The following is a 15,188-nucleotide window of genomic DNA, read 5'->3' as shown; positions in this document are numbered from 1 at the left end:
AATGCTCTTTATCACTGACATTCTTTCCGAGTTACATGTGTCATCTTAATACCATAGCAGAATTGGTCTTTGAGACCTGTATTTAGCAACCGTTTATTGATTGCAGAAAGATAAACTCCTTGTGCAAAAATGGCCATGCGTTGTCTTTGCGATCCTTTTTATTTTTTATTTCAATTCTGGCGGATGAGATTATTTGTAAATTTACTGTCTAATCCTCACGCGAACATAGGGCACCTATTGAACAAATAAAAGTGGTAAGTATGATTTCTGAGGCTAAATCAGTTTTTGTGCGGTTCGTTTTTCTCACCTCAACGTCTTCGTCTTCAGCATCGTTTGCACAAATTTCGAAAATCAATGCCTTTACATGGTCGGGGATCGGCTTCTTGGATATAGTCTCGACCAATTTAGACAATCTAACAGGTATCATGATCAGTGGATAATTCTATTTTCACATTCAAGACCCGGACTCACTTCATGCTCTTACGCTCATCTGCCTTCTTCTTGGGCATGAAGAACGAATAAAGCATGGAAACGCCAGACGAAACCATGGTAACTTCGAGATTGTGTTCATTCTTGAAATAGTCAATGAATTCTTGAAGAGTGATATCACCATTGATATCAAATCGATCCCACAAACTGAATTCTTTGCCATTGTACTCAAGCTTAGGCATGGCAATGGGTTCAGAGAAACCAAAGAAGGGCAAGGCCAAGTTGACAAAACCATTCTTGTATTGTTCAATATCATCCTTTCCATCAATGATCTAAAAAATCCGATGTATCAGCACACTCCTCCTTTTGCAATAATGTTATAGTCATGAGCTCAGAGCTTACCTTGTATAATTCAATGCACACCAAACCAGTCACTAAAGCAGTGGTGGTAGCAATCGCGGGAATGATCTTGCCAGCAATGAATTTAGTCTTGTGGCGATCAGCAGGCGAAATGCCATAGTTGATAGCACGCAAGTTGGAAGCAGCGGTAATAAAATCGATGTGGAAATTGGTGTCATCATCCTTTTCAAATTCGGCAGGCATCAAACGAAAACCAGCAAGTGTCGATGGCGCAGGAAGACCATTGATAACGTCATCCAAAGAATCTACAAAGAGCATGGAGTTACATTCCATGTCTGGTCAAAAATAGGGAAAGTGGAATCTAATATGCTACTTACCGTTGTTGTTATTATTATCAATAGTTTCACCTTCCTGGACTTGAATCTTGACGCCTTCCTTGGGCTTGAATTCGGGAACAATGACATTCTCCAATTCACGCAGGAAATATTCACGATCGGTTTCACCCTTCAAGCCATAGTTGGCAGCGTGCAGGTTGGCTGCACAGATCACGAAATCCATATGGATCGGCTATCGATGACAAACATGAGTCCTACTTACTTTTTCTCACAAATAGTACAATTAAAAAACTTACATTACTGGGATCGAAAGTGATGGGTTCGGGAGCACGCTTGGGACCCGACCAGAATGCTTGGCCAGTGGAAGTAACCTACAATTTTCCAAAATAAGTAACTTGGCCTGCATATCGTTTTTCTTTTGTCTGTCGAATCACATACCGAATCCTTGGGGAAGTTGAACAACAACTGACGGATATTGTTGCTGTAAATTTCCTCAAACTTGCATCGAGCCCAGGCAACGCATTGTGCGAAAGAAAGAGGCTTTTCGGCAACAAGGTAGTTGTATACACTTTCCAACATTTCCTTTTGGTTGCCACCCTGCTTCAATGTGTTTTCAACAAAATTGGGCTGGGTCAAGTACAAGTTGACATTGTCTGCGGGCTGTTTGAAGTAACCTTCAAACAGATCACGCGCCCATTGAATGGTGTGCTCAATAGCATTGGGGAAATTCTTGAGTGTACAGATGGGAATGGCCTTCTCTGGGGGATCCTGAGAAGAAGAGTAGGATTCGGTCAAGAAAGGAAGCACCACTTGAGTGTTACCCTTAGTGCCAAGGGTGCCGGATTCCAAAAGCGGCTTGCGGTAGTACACACATCGTCGATCCATGTACTTGCGAGCCTCCACATTGTCCAAAGCATTGGTCACACCGGACAACGATTCAAAAAAGTCATCGTCATAGATGTTTTCAGTGTCAGGGCCCACACGTTCCTGATGAACATCAATTTTGCCTTCCAAATCAGGATTCATCTTGCTCACAGCGACGGCCGCACGTTCCGATTTGAGTTGACCGACATCAGCAGGTCGGAAAAGGAACTGTCGGTTCAAGTTGCTCTTTTCAATGGTATCCATATCCGTAATAACTAGGCGACCGTTGGGACCAGCACCAAGACCCATCATGGCCCAGTTCTTTAACATTTCACAACCAATGGCACCAGCGCCTACAAGGAATTCCTTGGTGTTGGCAATCTTTTCTTGGAAAGTACGGCCGAAAACAGCAATTTGGCCATCGTAACGCGAGCCGATCTAAAAGGGTTTGTCCACATCGTTAGATGCAAAGATAGGCAAAAGATATGTCTGACGACACACTTACAGGAGCACATTCTTCTTCTGTCAACTGAACACTGGTGGGCAAGGCTTCGAGAGCATCCATGTACATGTGTTGGTATACGGGATTGAATTTACCAGACACAGCCTGTTGAATATGATGCCGATGTTTAGCAAGCTTTTATGTGGCTGAAATCGTTGCATACCCACCTTCAATACTTCTTGTGCGACCAAACCACCGAAAATGGCCACCATGGGTGCCAATTCACCTGAAGCTTGGTAAGCGAGCTCCTTGATCAATTTTTCACTAAGCTCTGGCTTTTCCTCCACGGTATTGACAAGTGCCTTCGTTAACTCAAACACTTCGCTTGCGTCCTGTTCGTTGCGAGGCTTGGGATAGCGTTGATGCTTTTCCAGAAACTGATGCAAGGCCTGGAAACCGAGGTGGAGCTGCATAGGTCTGTCAAATTTCGCAAAATCGGATACCAAAAACTCGGGAGAAGCGAGCGATTCCTTGAACGATTTCTACAAAAGAGATAGTAAGCTTTCCGCCACCATCTTCACATGAAACAGATACGAAAGGAAACTTACGAAATCGATATATTTAGGCATCTTGACTTGGGTAAAGATCCCGCCTGTCTTGTATTCACCGAATTCCGAGGTGTCACCAATACTGAAAGTGTAAGGACCTAAAGCCATCACCGATAAGTACTCATTTCGCTTCACCCAGGGATAATACAATGTGCATACATACCCAACACTTTCACTTTGCGAGGAGCCGCGTCATTCAGTTCGGTCATGCCTTGAACCTCACGGAATTCAACATAGTCGCCATCCTCCAAACCATGACGAGTCTCATCCAGACATGTCACCATACCATTGGCCTCCTAAAAAATACCTGGAGTGAGAAAATGCTATTTTATTTTTGAACGCTTGCTGAATGTCAGGATCGTTACCTTGGTGACACCGGCAATCATGCCGTGAAGAGGTTCTTCACCAGTGGCGTCAATGACTTCGAATTGCTTACCAAAATCGTTGAACACGCGACTAAGAAAAACGTTAACTCCCCTGCAAACTGCTACGATGCTAACGATGGGACCACTTACCCAAAAAGACCACGAACTTCGGTTGAAATGAAGTGAATGTTGTTGGCATGACAAATGTCGGAGATGGCCAGTTGTTGGGCGAAAGGAAGCTCGGTTGCAACAACCACCTTGTACTTTTTCAAAGTCTCCTCGTTCAATTCGCCTTCAAGAACATGGACAGGCACATAGTTGTTCAATTCTGCCAATCGAGGTTGCGAAACGGCGGCACGGGGTTGGCCGACTTCGTCTGATCGAATATAAAACTTTGAATAGTTTAAGTATGGATGCAATATTATCTCATTCGTAATGACTTTGGTGGTTTACCTGTGCGGACAAATCGGCCAGGGTGGATGGCGTAGGATCATAAAGTGTAACACTCTTGACACCCGCCAGAATAACGTTCTTGGCTATTTGAAAAGGGCATACGATTAGCCTACTTGGACCGCAGTAAACGTCCAACAACTTGATCCACACTTACCAATTTCAACACCAAGACCTTTCAAACCGATAATCAAGACATGAGCCACACTCATTTTTTTCATGGCCTCATGACCCAAAACATAACTGTGAGAGAACAACGAATGCGCAGCACATGGGGGTCAGCTCTCACTTTCTTCTTTTACAGAACAGTACATAGGTTCTGGCAGCTTGTGGTTATTGCTACAAAAATTCTACTTACAGCTGGCGAGAGTACAAGCTCTCATCAATGGTGTTATCCGTATCAATCTTGGCCGACATTCTAAAAGAAGCTGAAGGAACAAGCAGCGGGACAGCTCAGCAACTGGCGACACGAGTCAAACTCGCTGTGCGACGGAGCTTGAAAATTTTCGATTACATCATACGTTGATGAAGCACAACCCCTTGCGCTGAAAGAAAAGAAACTTTGACAGTGTTCCTACGATCTGCTTAAGCTTCTGAATTATTGGAGTACGGAAAATAGCTTTATGAAAAGCCAATGAAATGTTGGGATACCGTACTTCAATAGTGGCATATTGTCTTCCACTATGTGACGATCCGCCTCGAAAAAAGCATATCAGATGATGCATTCCCCGCATGATTGCCATATTAAAAATAATTCGGGATTGAAGGAGTGAACCCAAGGGTTTGGCTTTAGGGAAATCAGCAGAGAAATGAGCTCGATGTTTTTAAGTTGCTTGGAGCCACAAAAAGCATCAAAAGAGACCAAAAACTAAAAAAAAGAAGAACAAACTATGCTATTCGTCTGCAACATTGAAGAAAAAAAAGGGGATTGACTCCAACAATTTTGCTTATTTCATCTCAGTTAGAGAGGATTAAAAAAAATTTACATCATGTTGAAATCGTGTCCTGGAGGCGATACTTGGCCATCATGTTGTGGCGGTTGCTGCTGCTGGTGTTGTTGAGCCTGGTACTGCATGTGCTGCATGTGATAATGATATTGCTGCTGTTGCTGCAAATGTAACTGCTGTTGCAAAACTTGGGGTTGATGAGAATGATGCGGTGATGGTTGGGATGGTGACGGTTGCTGCTGGTGCTGGTGCTGCTGTTGTTGCTGCATATACGCGGAATTTCCTGCCATTTGTTGCTGAATTTGCGCAGGCGTGATTCGATTGGCAATAGCGGCGGCCATAGCACTTTGTTTCCCAATTTCCACATGGATGCTGTCGATCTGCTTCTTTAGAGCCGCTTGATCAAGCTGTAACTGATGTCGTTCACGTTCAAGCAGTCGTCTCTCTTGCTGAGCCATATCTTCCAGCGCCTCATACTGTGTTGCGTGGAGTTGGAATTGCTTTAATTTGACACGAACGTAATCGTACGCAATTTCCCGTAACTGATCATGATCGTCATCATCATGTCCGTCCTTCGCTGCGGATTCTTCCTCCTTTTTCAACTGAACATTCGATACCGACACTTGTCCCGCAGCCGCAGCTACTTGAGGCTCTACTGTAGATGCTAAGAACGCCACCGTCGACATCACAGGATTTTCTGCAGCTTGTCGAAGAAATTGAAGTAAGCCCATTTTTGCTACCGGTAAAAGGTTCAGAGGATCTTCCGTTGGCAGTTGTAGATAATGTAGCACGCATTGATCCCGCGTTCGCGTGCTGACGTGATCGGCAATTTGGTTCCAGTCATCCACATACTTTTCTAACCCTTCCTTCAGCCGTCTTTCTTCTTCCTCGGACCAAGACGCTTCTTCTTGCTTATCCAATAGCTGAATCACAAAGTCTTCGCTGCTGTGATTCTCCGGTAATTTTCCATCCAGATAGCAATTACTACATACGTAGGTATCTACCCGTTTCGTACTGCAGTACTGCTCCTTTGAACATACATCATCACAGATGACACAGGTTTGAGCCTTTATCTCTTTGTCGTCGAACGACACTGGCTTTGTATCTGATGTCTCCATGTCGGTTGTAAGCTTCTCGCTCATCGCGCCTTCTGACTTGATGTGAATGTCGCCGTCCTTCTCATCCTGGTCAGTTTCTGGTAGTGACTGTTTGACCACCTTGTACTGTTCCGACAAATTCGGCGGTGCAGTCGGAGGACGGGACTCGGAGTCAACCTATTATCAAAACAACGGGTAAGTTAAATGATGAAAACAGCAACAGAGAAAAAAAGTCATCATGCGCAGGCGCGTGCCCTCAACAGTAATTATTTACCTGGTAATTGATAAGACCCCATTGTTGCAAGAATGCGTGAACGCGAATGACGGCACAAACATCGCCTGATAAATTACGTCGACAAGCCGTAATGGTCAAGTAATCGAGCGGATTCGTTCGATAGGTATTAATCATAAAGTCACGATAGTTCTTGTAGATGGTAGGTGTTTTGGATTTGTTGCGATTATTGAAGAATTCCGGCACCGAGCGACGTTCGATATCATGGATTTTCGATATATCGAACCAAGCAGCATAAGAGGGAATGACAATCTCGTGTGTTTGCACTGATAAATATTTGCGTTTCGCTTCTTCTTGTCGTAATAAAAATGCAGGGTCCGCCAATTCATCTTTGGCTTCCTGGGCAATCACCGGAGCTTGTGTCATTGATTCTTCATTCGCCGTCGTCGTTGTTACTGTTGTGGGTGTTGCCGTCGTTGTTGTTGGTGGCGGTGTCTTGGGTTTCTTTGCAGGACTCGCAGCGTCTTCAGGTTCAATGGACCGTTTCTGACTGGTACGTGCTAATCTTTTATCTGGACAATCATAATCCGCAGGAGCCATCCATTCGTTATAGGTGTAGCTGTCCTGTACCCAATAGCTCTTCACGTGCCACGGCGGTTGCTGCAAGGCAGGATCGACAGTGACGACGTTCGCGTATTCTCCCTCATCCACCCAGCTATCGTAGGAATTCGGAAGTCCTTGCCAATGAATCAACATGCGTCCATTCTTTTGCTCGAGTACATTCAATTTGTCTTTTTCCATAGGCTGGTCATCCTCATACACGACGTGGGTTGCTGACGCAGCCGTACTGGTGATCTCGCCTGTAAAACGTCTCCATTAGCTCAAATTCTTATTTCATCAGCCATTGCCATGGTTTCCCAAATTACCGCCTAACGATTCCACCATGCCAACGAGTTTTTCCTTTTTTTCGGGCGCCATCTTGTCGTCGAAGTAAATACAAGGTGCTCGATAAACGCCTGTTTCCGCTAATCGCTTTCTAATATGTTTGACAAGATCGAGATAAATATCTTTTTCCTCAGGAGCATCAAATTGCCAATCGCTAATGTCGCTGTCGGACTGAAATGAGTATGCGGCAAGAAGAATGACATATAACGGTGAGGATGTGGTAAGATTTTCTATCCGGAACAGTGACGAAGGTATGCGAGGAGGAAGATCGTGATTGGCCACTTCTGATGCTTCACGACCTAGGGTGTCTTCTTGAAACTTTTGAAATCGCGCTGTGAAATGGGCGAGACCAGGAGCAGTAAAAGTTGTATCGGCTCCTTCACTGGCCAAGTCATGTCGTAAGCTCTCGAGGATCGCGTCAAAATAAAATATCGTGCCTGGTTGCTCATAAAAGTTAAAGTCAACCGTCGGTTTTTCGGGTGGCGGAAGGCTAGTCATGACGCGCCAGTGGTATATATGCAATGATTTCCTTTGCTCGCCAAAACTTTGTGGACAAAATGACCAAGAGATATATTTTTTTTCTTCACTTTTTGCCCTGATGGGCGGAGAATGAATTCAATATCGTTCGTTACAGTCAGTGAGGCAAAAAAACCCAATCGACCGTCAAAAATGACGTCACCCTTTTTTTTTTTTTTTTTTTGGCAGCAGCGGACCGGTGCTGGCTCCTGGAGCGAATTCATTAAGAATGGCTGAGATGCAAAAAGGGGCACTCCACTTCCACTTTTTTCTTTATTAAAACCCCCCACTCTCCACAGATAATATGACCGCCTTGAGAATAATCTCTCACCTTGGTATCGCCGCACGTCCGAGTTTGGCCAGAGGTCAGGATCTAATACGAACTTGCAACAATAACGACAACACCACTGAATATGTTATTATTAGCTATTGTGACGCCCCGATTCGCGGTTGCTCCTCTAGCGAGTCAAGTGTCTCGGTTCAGCACCTCTACTCCTGTTCGTCACGCGGCTCATCATGATAATAAAAGCCACCAGATTTCGGGAAAACCTGTTGGCGCGCTCGATGTCGCTGCTCAGCAATTACTGCTGACGGAATTATTGAGAGGCATGTGGGTCGTTTTGGAACAGTTCTTCCGTCCTCCGTACACCATATTTTACCCTTACGAGAAGGGCCCTCTTTCGCCTCGTTTCCGTGGTGAACACGCTCTTCGTCGCTACCCTACTGGTAAGCGCATGGGAATAATACTTGGGAGCTTTTTTTCAGATTATTGATATGCTGTTGTTGGCTCGGTGCAGGTGAGGAACGCTGTATTGCCTGCAAGTTGTGCGAGGCCATCTGTCCCGCTCAAGCCATCACCATCGAAGCCGAGCCTCGAGAGGATGGATCACGACGTACTACTCGTTACGATATTGATATGACCAAGTGCATGTAAGTGAAGGGTCATTGGCATTGAGTCGGCAGTATCATAATAATCCAACCGTTCCTATAGCTACTGCGGTTTCTGTCAGGAAGCTTGTCCAGGTAAGCATGGAGATCTTCAATATTCATGGGGAGAAAATGTTAATCGAGCGATTTTGCTTTTTGCTGTCTTTTAGTTGATGCCATTGTCGAAAGTCCTAATTATGAATACATCACGGAAACTCACGAAGAGTTGTTGTATAACAAAGAAAAGTTGCTGGCTAACGGAGATAAATGGGAAGTGGAAATTGCTAGGTAAGACTACATCACTTTCATGCGTTACGCTGGGCAACAATGATTAATCCTGCGTTTACAGAAACTTGCAAGCCGATCATCCCTACCGTTAAAACAACGTAGAATCATAGAACTAAAAAATAATAAAAAGAACTAGTTTATGAATACTGACGGTGCCCTTGTTCTGGAGCTTCTTATATACCTCAAAAAGTGTCGTTCCGTTCGCTGTGGCATGCCTACAGCTTTTCGCAGACACACCCTTTGTAAATTGTCGTATATTTTCACCTATTGAATTTATGATCAATAAAAGCATCAAGCTACATATTTCGACAAACTTTTATGAAGCAAATAGTAAATAGGTGTCTCAATGATTCGTACCGTCATTCGAAAGCAAATGTGGTTTCTGATAAAGAGCTGACTTTTTTTTTGTGCTGGATTATTTCTGCTGGCTTGGTCAGTTTGGGAAAAAATCGACGTGACTGAAGTGGAGCACAAAAAAGGCAATTGCGCGCGCTTGAACGCGACAACGCGTGTTTTTTCAGTATCATTCCCCACCCTCCGTTCGACTCCCCACTCCTTCTGTCATGGTTCGCATCACAAGCGTACAATATGAGCAAGCCTACGAACAGATCAAACGTGACTCTATAGAAGGCAGCTGCATCGTATTCGTCGCTTCTGATGTTGACGCTTTGTGTGCTTGCAAGATTTTCCAGGTACAGCCATTACCAGCATTCACGCAAGCATTCACACTGCACATGAAACCAATGCCTTTTTAACACATACCACTGCATTGGTAGGGTCTCCTGAAAAGTGATATCATACAGCACAAAATCGTCCCTGTGGCAGGGTACAAAGACCTCATGAAAGCGAATGAAGAGCTGATCAAGAAAGACCTCGATGTAATTATAGCTTCCTGTCTACTTGCATTACCCAATCCCCCATTGACGATCACTCTTTTGCCAGTTACGCTCGGTGATTCTCATCAATTGTGGTGGGCTCGTTGATATCACACAGTACATCCAAGTCTCGGAGCAAGTCAACATCTATATTATTGACAGTCACCGACCCTTGAACTTGGATAATGCAGTTCACGACAACAGAAACGTATTCGTATTCGATGAAAAGGAAAATGATGCAAAAATGGCTGAAATGATCGAAGCTCACGAAGCACTGATGGTATGTCGAGTGTTTTGTACTGCAGATTCGAATACGATGGATCTTATTCGTTGGAACGTTAGTATAATTCGGATTCGGAAGAAGACAGCGGTGAAGATGATATCATGGGTCGCGATGATGATAATTCGGATATGGACGACGGAGACGATGGTCGAATTCAGAGCGATCGACCACGGCGGCGAAGGCGTCTGGATGATGATGTAGTAAGTATCTCAGGTTGGAGGGAAACAAAGATGGGTGGGCCAAGTAACAAAATGATTGGCGTCTACCAAAAAGGTTCATTCACGAAAAGAGCGGGCTCGAAAACGAAGGCAGCAGAATCGTCTCTTGGCCGAATACTATTCCTCAGGCGTCTACTACGCTAATTCCTCGGCAGCAATCGTCTACTTACTTGCCTCCCAATTATCCAAAACAAACAATGAATTGCTATGGTGAGTCTATTGTTATGGTGACAGTACTTTAGTCGAAACTTATTCCCTATTATAGGCTGGCCATTGTCGGCGTTACATCGCAGTATATCTTTGAACGGAACGATACCGATAAATACATGGAGCAAGTGAATATATTTGCTGACGATGTTTCTCGCTTCAATATCCATATGTCATCCGATATGGATGGGTACTCTCAACCCACCTCTCTTCACACAATCCAATCGGATGATGAATATCGCTTCGTGCTCTTTCGACATTGGAGCCTTTATGACAGCATGTTTCATTCAGGCTATGTGGCAAGCAAATTGGGCGTTTGGCGTGAACACGGTAAAAGGCGTTTAAACAACATGTTTGCAAAAATGGGGTAGCTATCGCGAATCATGACTTTGTCCAAAGGATGAATTTTTACTAATCCCTTTTAATATTTCTCAGATTTTCCTTGCAACAGTGCCAACAGATATATACCCATATGGATAACGACCTGAAACAAATCCTGCGCAAGAAAATAGAGGAAGTAGCACCGCTGTATGGATTAACGGACATTTGCTTTCGAAGTTTCTCGCGTCATTACGGCTGGCGGATGCAGCTTTCGGCGAGTGATGTGGTCTATGCGTTAGCTACATTATTAGAAACCAGTCCAGCTGCAGCCACACGACTGGGAGAAAACGTGCAATGGAATGAAGATCAAGATTGGGACGCTCTTGAAAACGAATCAGGAGATCACGGGGATGGTCTAGGAAGTGTACGCCAGAAATGGTGGATGCGAAACTTTTATACCGCTTATGACGCCGTCAACAGGTAGGAGGTCATCAGAAGGCAGCCTCAGAATACGAATTAATCGGTCGTTTCGGTTAGCGCCGAGGGTCTGCAACGAGGCATTAAATTATGCATGAAAATACAAAAGGCCATTGTGCGACAAGCGACAGCCATTATTGATAAACGTTCTGCGTCAAAAGTGAGAGCCTTCCGCTTCATCGTCGTCAAGGACGGTCCTGATCTACCGCTTTTTCAACATCCTTTAACACTGTCAAAACTCGCATTATTCCTGACCGATGCCTTTAGAGTAAGTAGAATAAGTAGAATACGGGGATGTTTGGTAAGAACCGAAATGGTCATGCTGCATGCTGATCGCTCTCTCTCCACCTAGGAACACGGCAAAAGAAATCTTCCATTCGTTCTTGCTTCTCTGGATGAAGAACACGATTCCTATCTTGTTGTAGGGAAAACAGGCGCTCCTGCATTTGGTGATATTCGTAAAAAGTAAGTCATTTGCTTATTTTTTATAAAGTTTGATGGCTAAACGAGATCCTAACCCTATCATGTTCAGTCCATTTGGCATTGCATTTCAGGAAGCGTCAGAGAGAACTGGAGCCCGCATATCATTGGATAGCTTCGAGACATCCGTGCTTCAGATCCACAAAAATGATCTCGATCACTTTGTGGAAAACTTGTATATTCGCAATATTTTATCTTTCTAGTTACATTCACCAAAGAGTTTCCCATTGTTACTTGCATTTCATAAATATCGTTCTCCTGCATGCTCCAAAACAGAACTATTTAGACCTACATCTTTGCTGTTATAGATAGCTTCCAGTATTGTAATAGTGCCCATATAATACACATAAAATGTCGAATGTTTGCTTTATGCTTAGAATGCAAGGATCTTCATTTGAAAAAATGGATCCAGAAATGTAATTTGTACAGGAATAAGAATATGTAGCTGAAGGCTCATGTCGCGTCTATAGGGTCATCTGTTTACCATCCTTTCATTTCGCTAATCACAGCTCGCTCTCTGTCTTTGCTCATTTCACCATAGCCAATAACACGCATGGAGAATGTACCGCTTCCGCCAGTGAGACTTCGTAATGCACTCGAATAGCCGAGCATCGAACTTAACGGTACATGCGCTTTGATCACTTGTTTTGGCTTGTAACCTTCGACATCGCCTGTGACAGGGACCACGTCTCGAGGGGCGTAAATCTCCACCGAATCATTCGTCACATCCGCGTCGGCAGTGGCCTCCAGTCCAATAATATGGCCACGGCGGGTGCCAGAAATATCACTGATCACCTGTCCAATATCATTTTCGTGCACCTCGGTATAAACTTCCATCATCGGTTCAAGCAAACACGGCGCGGCTTGCTTGACAGCTTCTTGTACGGCATTCGAGACACAGGCGGCTATAGCACCAGGCGTAGATTCCGCAAAGGTCTCCAAATCATACGCTTTCACCTTCAGTTGAGTCAGCGGGAAACCCACCACTGCACCGCGAGCTAGACCAGAAAGCAAACCGGTTTGCACTGCCTGATGAACTTCTTCGGGATTCAAATGGGCTTTATCGGTCTCTTGTGAATTCGAGTCTTTCGAGAACCGCAAGTCCATGCCCAGGTAGTTGCCAGAATTCTGGGTCCACCCTTCCGGCAAGGTCTCTTCTTCGATAGGAGCAATCTCCACTTTGCAATTGGCGCGTGCTCGCTTGCCCATCACTTGTTTATCATAACTAGCTTGCGCTGCAATGGCCGATCGGCAGGTTTCGCGATAACTGATACGGATGCTGCCCATGTCCGCTTTGCACTTGAAATCGTTCAACAAGCGGCCTTTTACGATTTCCAAATGCAGTTCTCCCATACCACTGATAAGCATTTGACCGCTTTCTTCGTCAGTCCAATATTTCAAAGACGGATCCTCTCGTGTCAGATTTTTGAGGGCTTCCTCGATCACTGGTTCCTCAGATACCGAGGCCGGTTCGATGGCCGAGAAAAATGCCGGATGGGGGATATCGATATTGCCAAGTTGCAGACCCGATCGAATAGCGGTTGTATCGTTGGATTGTACAAGCGTGTCACCTGTTCTCGTTTCTTTGAGACCCACAATCACGCCGATATTACCACAGTCCAGGGAAGGAATTTCTTCCACATCTTTGGCGTAGACCTGCAACAGCTTATTGACTCGTTCCTTTGTATTCGTAGTTGTGTTGAAGAGTGTCATGCGACTATTGATCTTGCCTATTTTCCCGGGCATTAGTTCATAAGTTTCCTGTCAAAAGAAGCAATTTTAACAAAAAGACGCGTTACCAGAATATACTTTGACAAAGACCAAAGGTCCGCGCCGTGGATCGTGAGTCACTTTGAAAGCCAAAGCACACAATTTTTCCTTATCCGACAGCGGAACCAAGGCGGTTTTGCCTGTCCTCAGAGTAGCAATAGCCGAGGGACGATCAAGAGGGCTGGGCAGATAATCAATAATGGCATCCAACAACGGTTGAACACCCACATTTTTGAAAGCAGCACCACATAATACAGGTACCGCTTTATTTGCAAGCGTGACACGTCGTAAAGAGGCCTTGACAGCTTCTTCAGGCACAAGCATATGATCCCCGTCCGCTTCATCAAAGAACACTTCCACAATACCATCATCCAATTCCGCCAGTGCTTCAATTAATGCTGTGCGACCTCGTTTCGCTTCCTCCAACAGAGCGAGGTTGCCATAGGATGCCAAAGGAGTGCGTTTAAGGTTTGACCCATCGTCTCGTTCCCATTCGATCACTTCCATGGACACAAGGTCGGCAATGGCTTTGACCCGTTTCTGTTTGTCATCAAAGGCGTCCTCGTTAAATAAGGGAATTTGCAATACGAGCGGTCTAACACGCAATTTCTTCCACATTTCTCGCACCGTTCGTCCAAATGCAGCCCCTGTACGATCGAGTTTATTCACAAACGCAATGCGCGGAATATCGTATCGATCTGCTTGAGCCCATACAGTTTCTGTTTGTGCTTCCACCCCGGCTACGCCATCGAGAATGGTCACCGCTCCGTCAAGGACACGCACAGCACGTTCCACTTCCATTGTAAAGTCCACATGACCAGGGGTATCGATCAGATTGATGCGATGGCCCTGCCATCCAAATGTAATAGCGGCGCTGTTGATCGTGATGCCACGTTCGCGCTCGGCTGCCAAGTAATCCATAACGGTATCACCGTCGTCGATATCTTTCAGGGTTATTCAGTATCTGAGCAATCCACCATGTTTGTCTGCCCTGCCCTCACAAGAACTTTTTGACCTACCACCGATTCTTTTGGTGACACCGGCATAGTACAGCATGCGCTCACTTGTGGTGGTTTTGCCTATTACCATATTGAGTTACAGCGGCCTGTCTCGTGGCCATGGAGGAGCTTATTTATCGTTACCTGCATCAATATGAGCAATGATACCAATGTTACGGGTTTTCGGTGTTGTAAAGTCCTTGGTAGCTGTGTAGATCAAGTTAGAATCCCCTTACTCAACAATATAAATCGGGATACGTACAGGTTGCAAAGGATCGTGAACGGCCGCAGAGTCGGGAAGATAGTACAATGGCCGATCGTGAACACGGAGTACGCCGGATCCATTGCCTTGCCACCGAAGAGACCAGAATCTGTAGCATGATCTTGCACTTGAACAGAGCTTTCTTGGTGGCAGAGGCCCCGAACTTTTTTTCTTTGCCTCACTCAGATTCGTGGTTCCGAGGCTTTTGGAAGTCAGATTTGGTTTTTTCTTTTTCGTCCTGCAAACACGGCGCACGATCTCCCATGCTTGACAGCTGTAGCCATTGTCTGCCAGCACATAATAAAAAAAGTCATGTAGAAAAATAAATATACTTTATTTTATTTGATACAGAAATTCAATTTTCTTTTTTCCAAAGCGTGTTGATGAAGGAACTTTATGATACAGAAAATAAGGCAGACTATATCTGCAGGATATTAAATAAATGAAGCGTACAACAGCATGAGTTGAAGTTTGATATGGTAAAAGTAATAT

General features: G+C 44.8%; 5 protein-coding genes across 5 annotated transcripts; 2 read left to right on the top strand and 3 right to left on the bottom strand.

Moving 5' to 3' along the window:
• Positions 1 to 78: 78 nt before the first annotated feature.
• BYT42DRAFT_553531 (ubiquitin-activating emzyme E1) lies at positions 79 to 4,337 on the bottom strand. The gene is made up of 16 exons (XM_051566489.1): positions 4,212 to 4,337; positions 4,011 to 4,096; positions 3,857 to 3,939; positions 3,554 to 3,795; positions 3,404 to 3,494; positions 3,202 to 3,334; positions 3,039 to 3,136; positions 2,658 to 2,972; positions 2,494 to 2,595; positions 1,563 to 2,426; positions 1,421 to 1,495; positions 1,167 to 1,356; positions 832 to 1,094; positions 472 to 761; positions 308 to 413; positions 79 to 234 (listed from the first exon to the last, which is right to left on the bottom strand). Exons 1-16 carry the CDS (start codon positions 4,268 to 4,270, stop codon positions 202 to 204), a joined length of 3,030 nt encoding a protein of 1,009 aa, XP_051428679.1. The 5' UTR covers positions 4,271 to 4,337; the 3' UTR covers positions 79 to 201.
• A 498-nt stretch (positions 4,338 to 4,835) lies between these two features.
• On the bottom strand, positions 4,836 to 7,572 carry BYT42DRAFT_542295 (uncharacterized protein; the record flags this gene model as incomplete). Its single annotated transcript, XM_051565611.1, has 3 exons — positions 4,836 to 6,074; positions 6,172 to 6,989; positions 7,056 to 7,572. The coding sequence occupies 3 exons, from the start codon at positions 7,570 to 7,572 to the stop codon at positions 4,836 to 4,838; spliced, it is 2,574 nt and encodes an 857-aa protein (XP_051428678.1).
• Positions 7,573 to 7,833: 261 nt separating this feature from the next.
• Positions 7,834 to 9,123, top strand: BYT42DRAFT_553527 (NADH dehydrogenase iron-sulfur protein 8). Its single transcript, XM_051566488.1, has 6 exons — positions 7,834 to 7,955; positions 8,017 to 8,316; positions 8,388 to 8,520; positions 8,582 to 8,613; positions 8,688 to 8,805; positions 8,867 to 9,123. Exons 1-6 carry the CDS (start codon positions 7,895 to 7,897, stop codon positions 8,895 to 8,897), a joined length of 675 nt encoding a protein of 224 aa, XP_051428677.1. The 5' UTR covers positions 7,834 to 7,894; the 3' UTR covers positions 8,898 to 9,123.
• Positions 9,124 to 9,303: 180 nt separating this feature from the next.
• Positions 9,304 to 12,018, top strand: BYT42DRAFT_553526 (CDC45 family). The gene is made up of 10 exons (XM_051566487.1): positions 9,304 to 9,497; positions 9,582 to 9,683; positions 9,748 to 9,960; positions 10,023 to 10,163; positions 10,237 to 10,391; positions 10,447 to 10,755; positions 10,824 to 11,189; positions 11,247 to 11,454; positions 11,539 to 11,651; positions 11,719 to 12,018. Exons 1-10 carry the CDS (start codon positions 9,369 to 9,371, stop codon positions 11,867 to 11,869), a joined length of 1,887 nt encoding a protein of 628 aa, XP_051428676.1. The 5' UTR covers positions 9,304 to 9,368; the 3' UTR covers positions 11,870 to 12,018.
• Positions 12,019 to 12,146: 128 nt separating this feature from the next.
• BYT42DRAFT_591566 (P-loop containing nucleoside triphosphate hydrolase protein) lies at positions 12,147 to 14,357 on the bottom strand (the record flags this gene model as incomplete). The annotated part of the gene is made up of 2 exons (XM_051570552.1): positions 12,147 to 13,396; positions 13,466 to 14,357. 2 exons carry the CDS (start codon positions 14,355 to 14,357, stop codon positions 12,147 to 12,149), a joined length of 2,142 nt encoding a protein of 713 aa, XP_051428675.1.
• Positions 14,358 to 15,188: the final 831 nt, after the last annotated feature.

The sequence above is a fragment of the Radiomyces spectabilis genome (genome assembly GCF_025331425.1).
Source record: "Radiomyces spectabilis strain NRRL 2753 chromosome Unknown BYT42scaffold_1, whole genome shotgun sequence".
NCBI lineage: Eukaryota > Fungi > Mucoromycota > Mucoromycetes > Mucorales > Radiomycetaceae > Radiomyces > Radiomyces spectabilis.
Note: the sequence above shows the minus strand (reverse complement) of the source record. Positions and strands in the feature narration are given on the sequence as shown.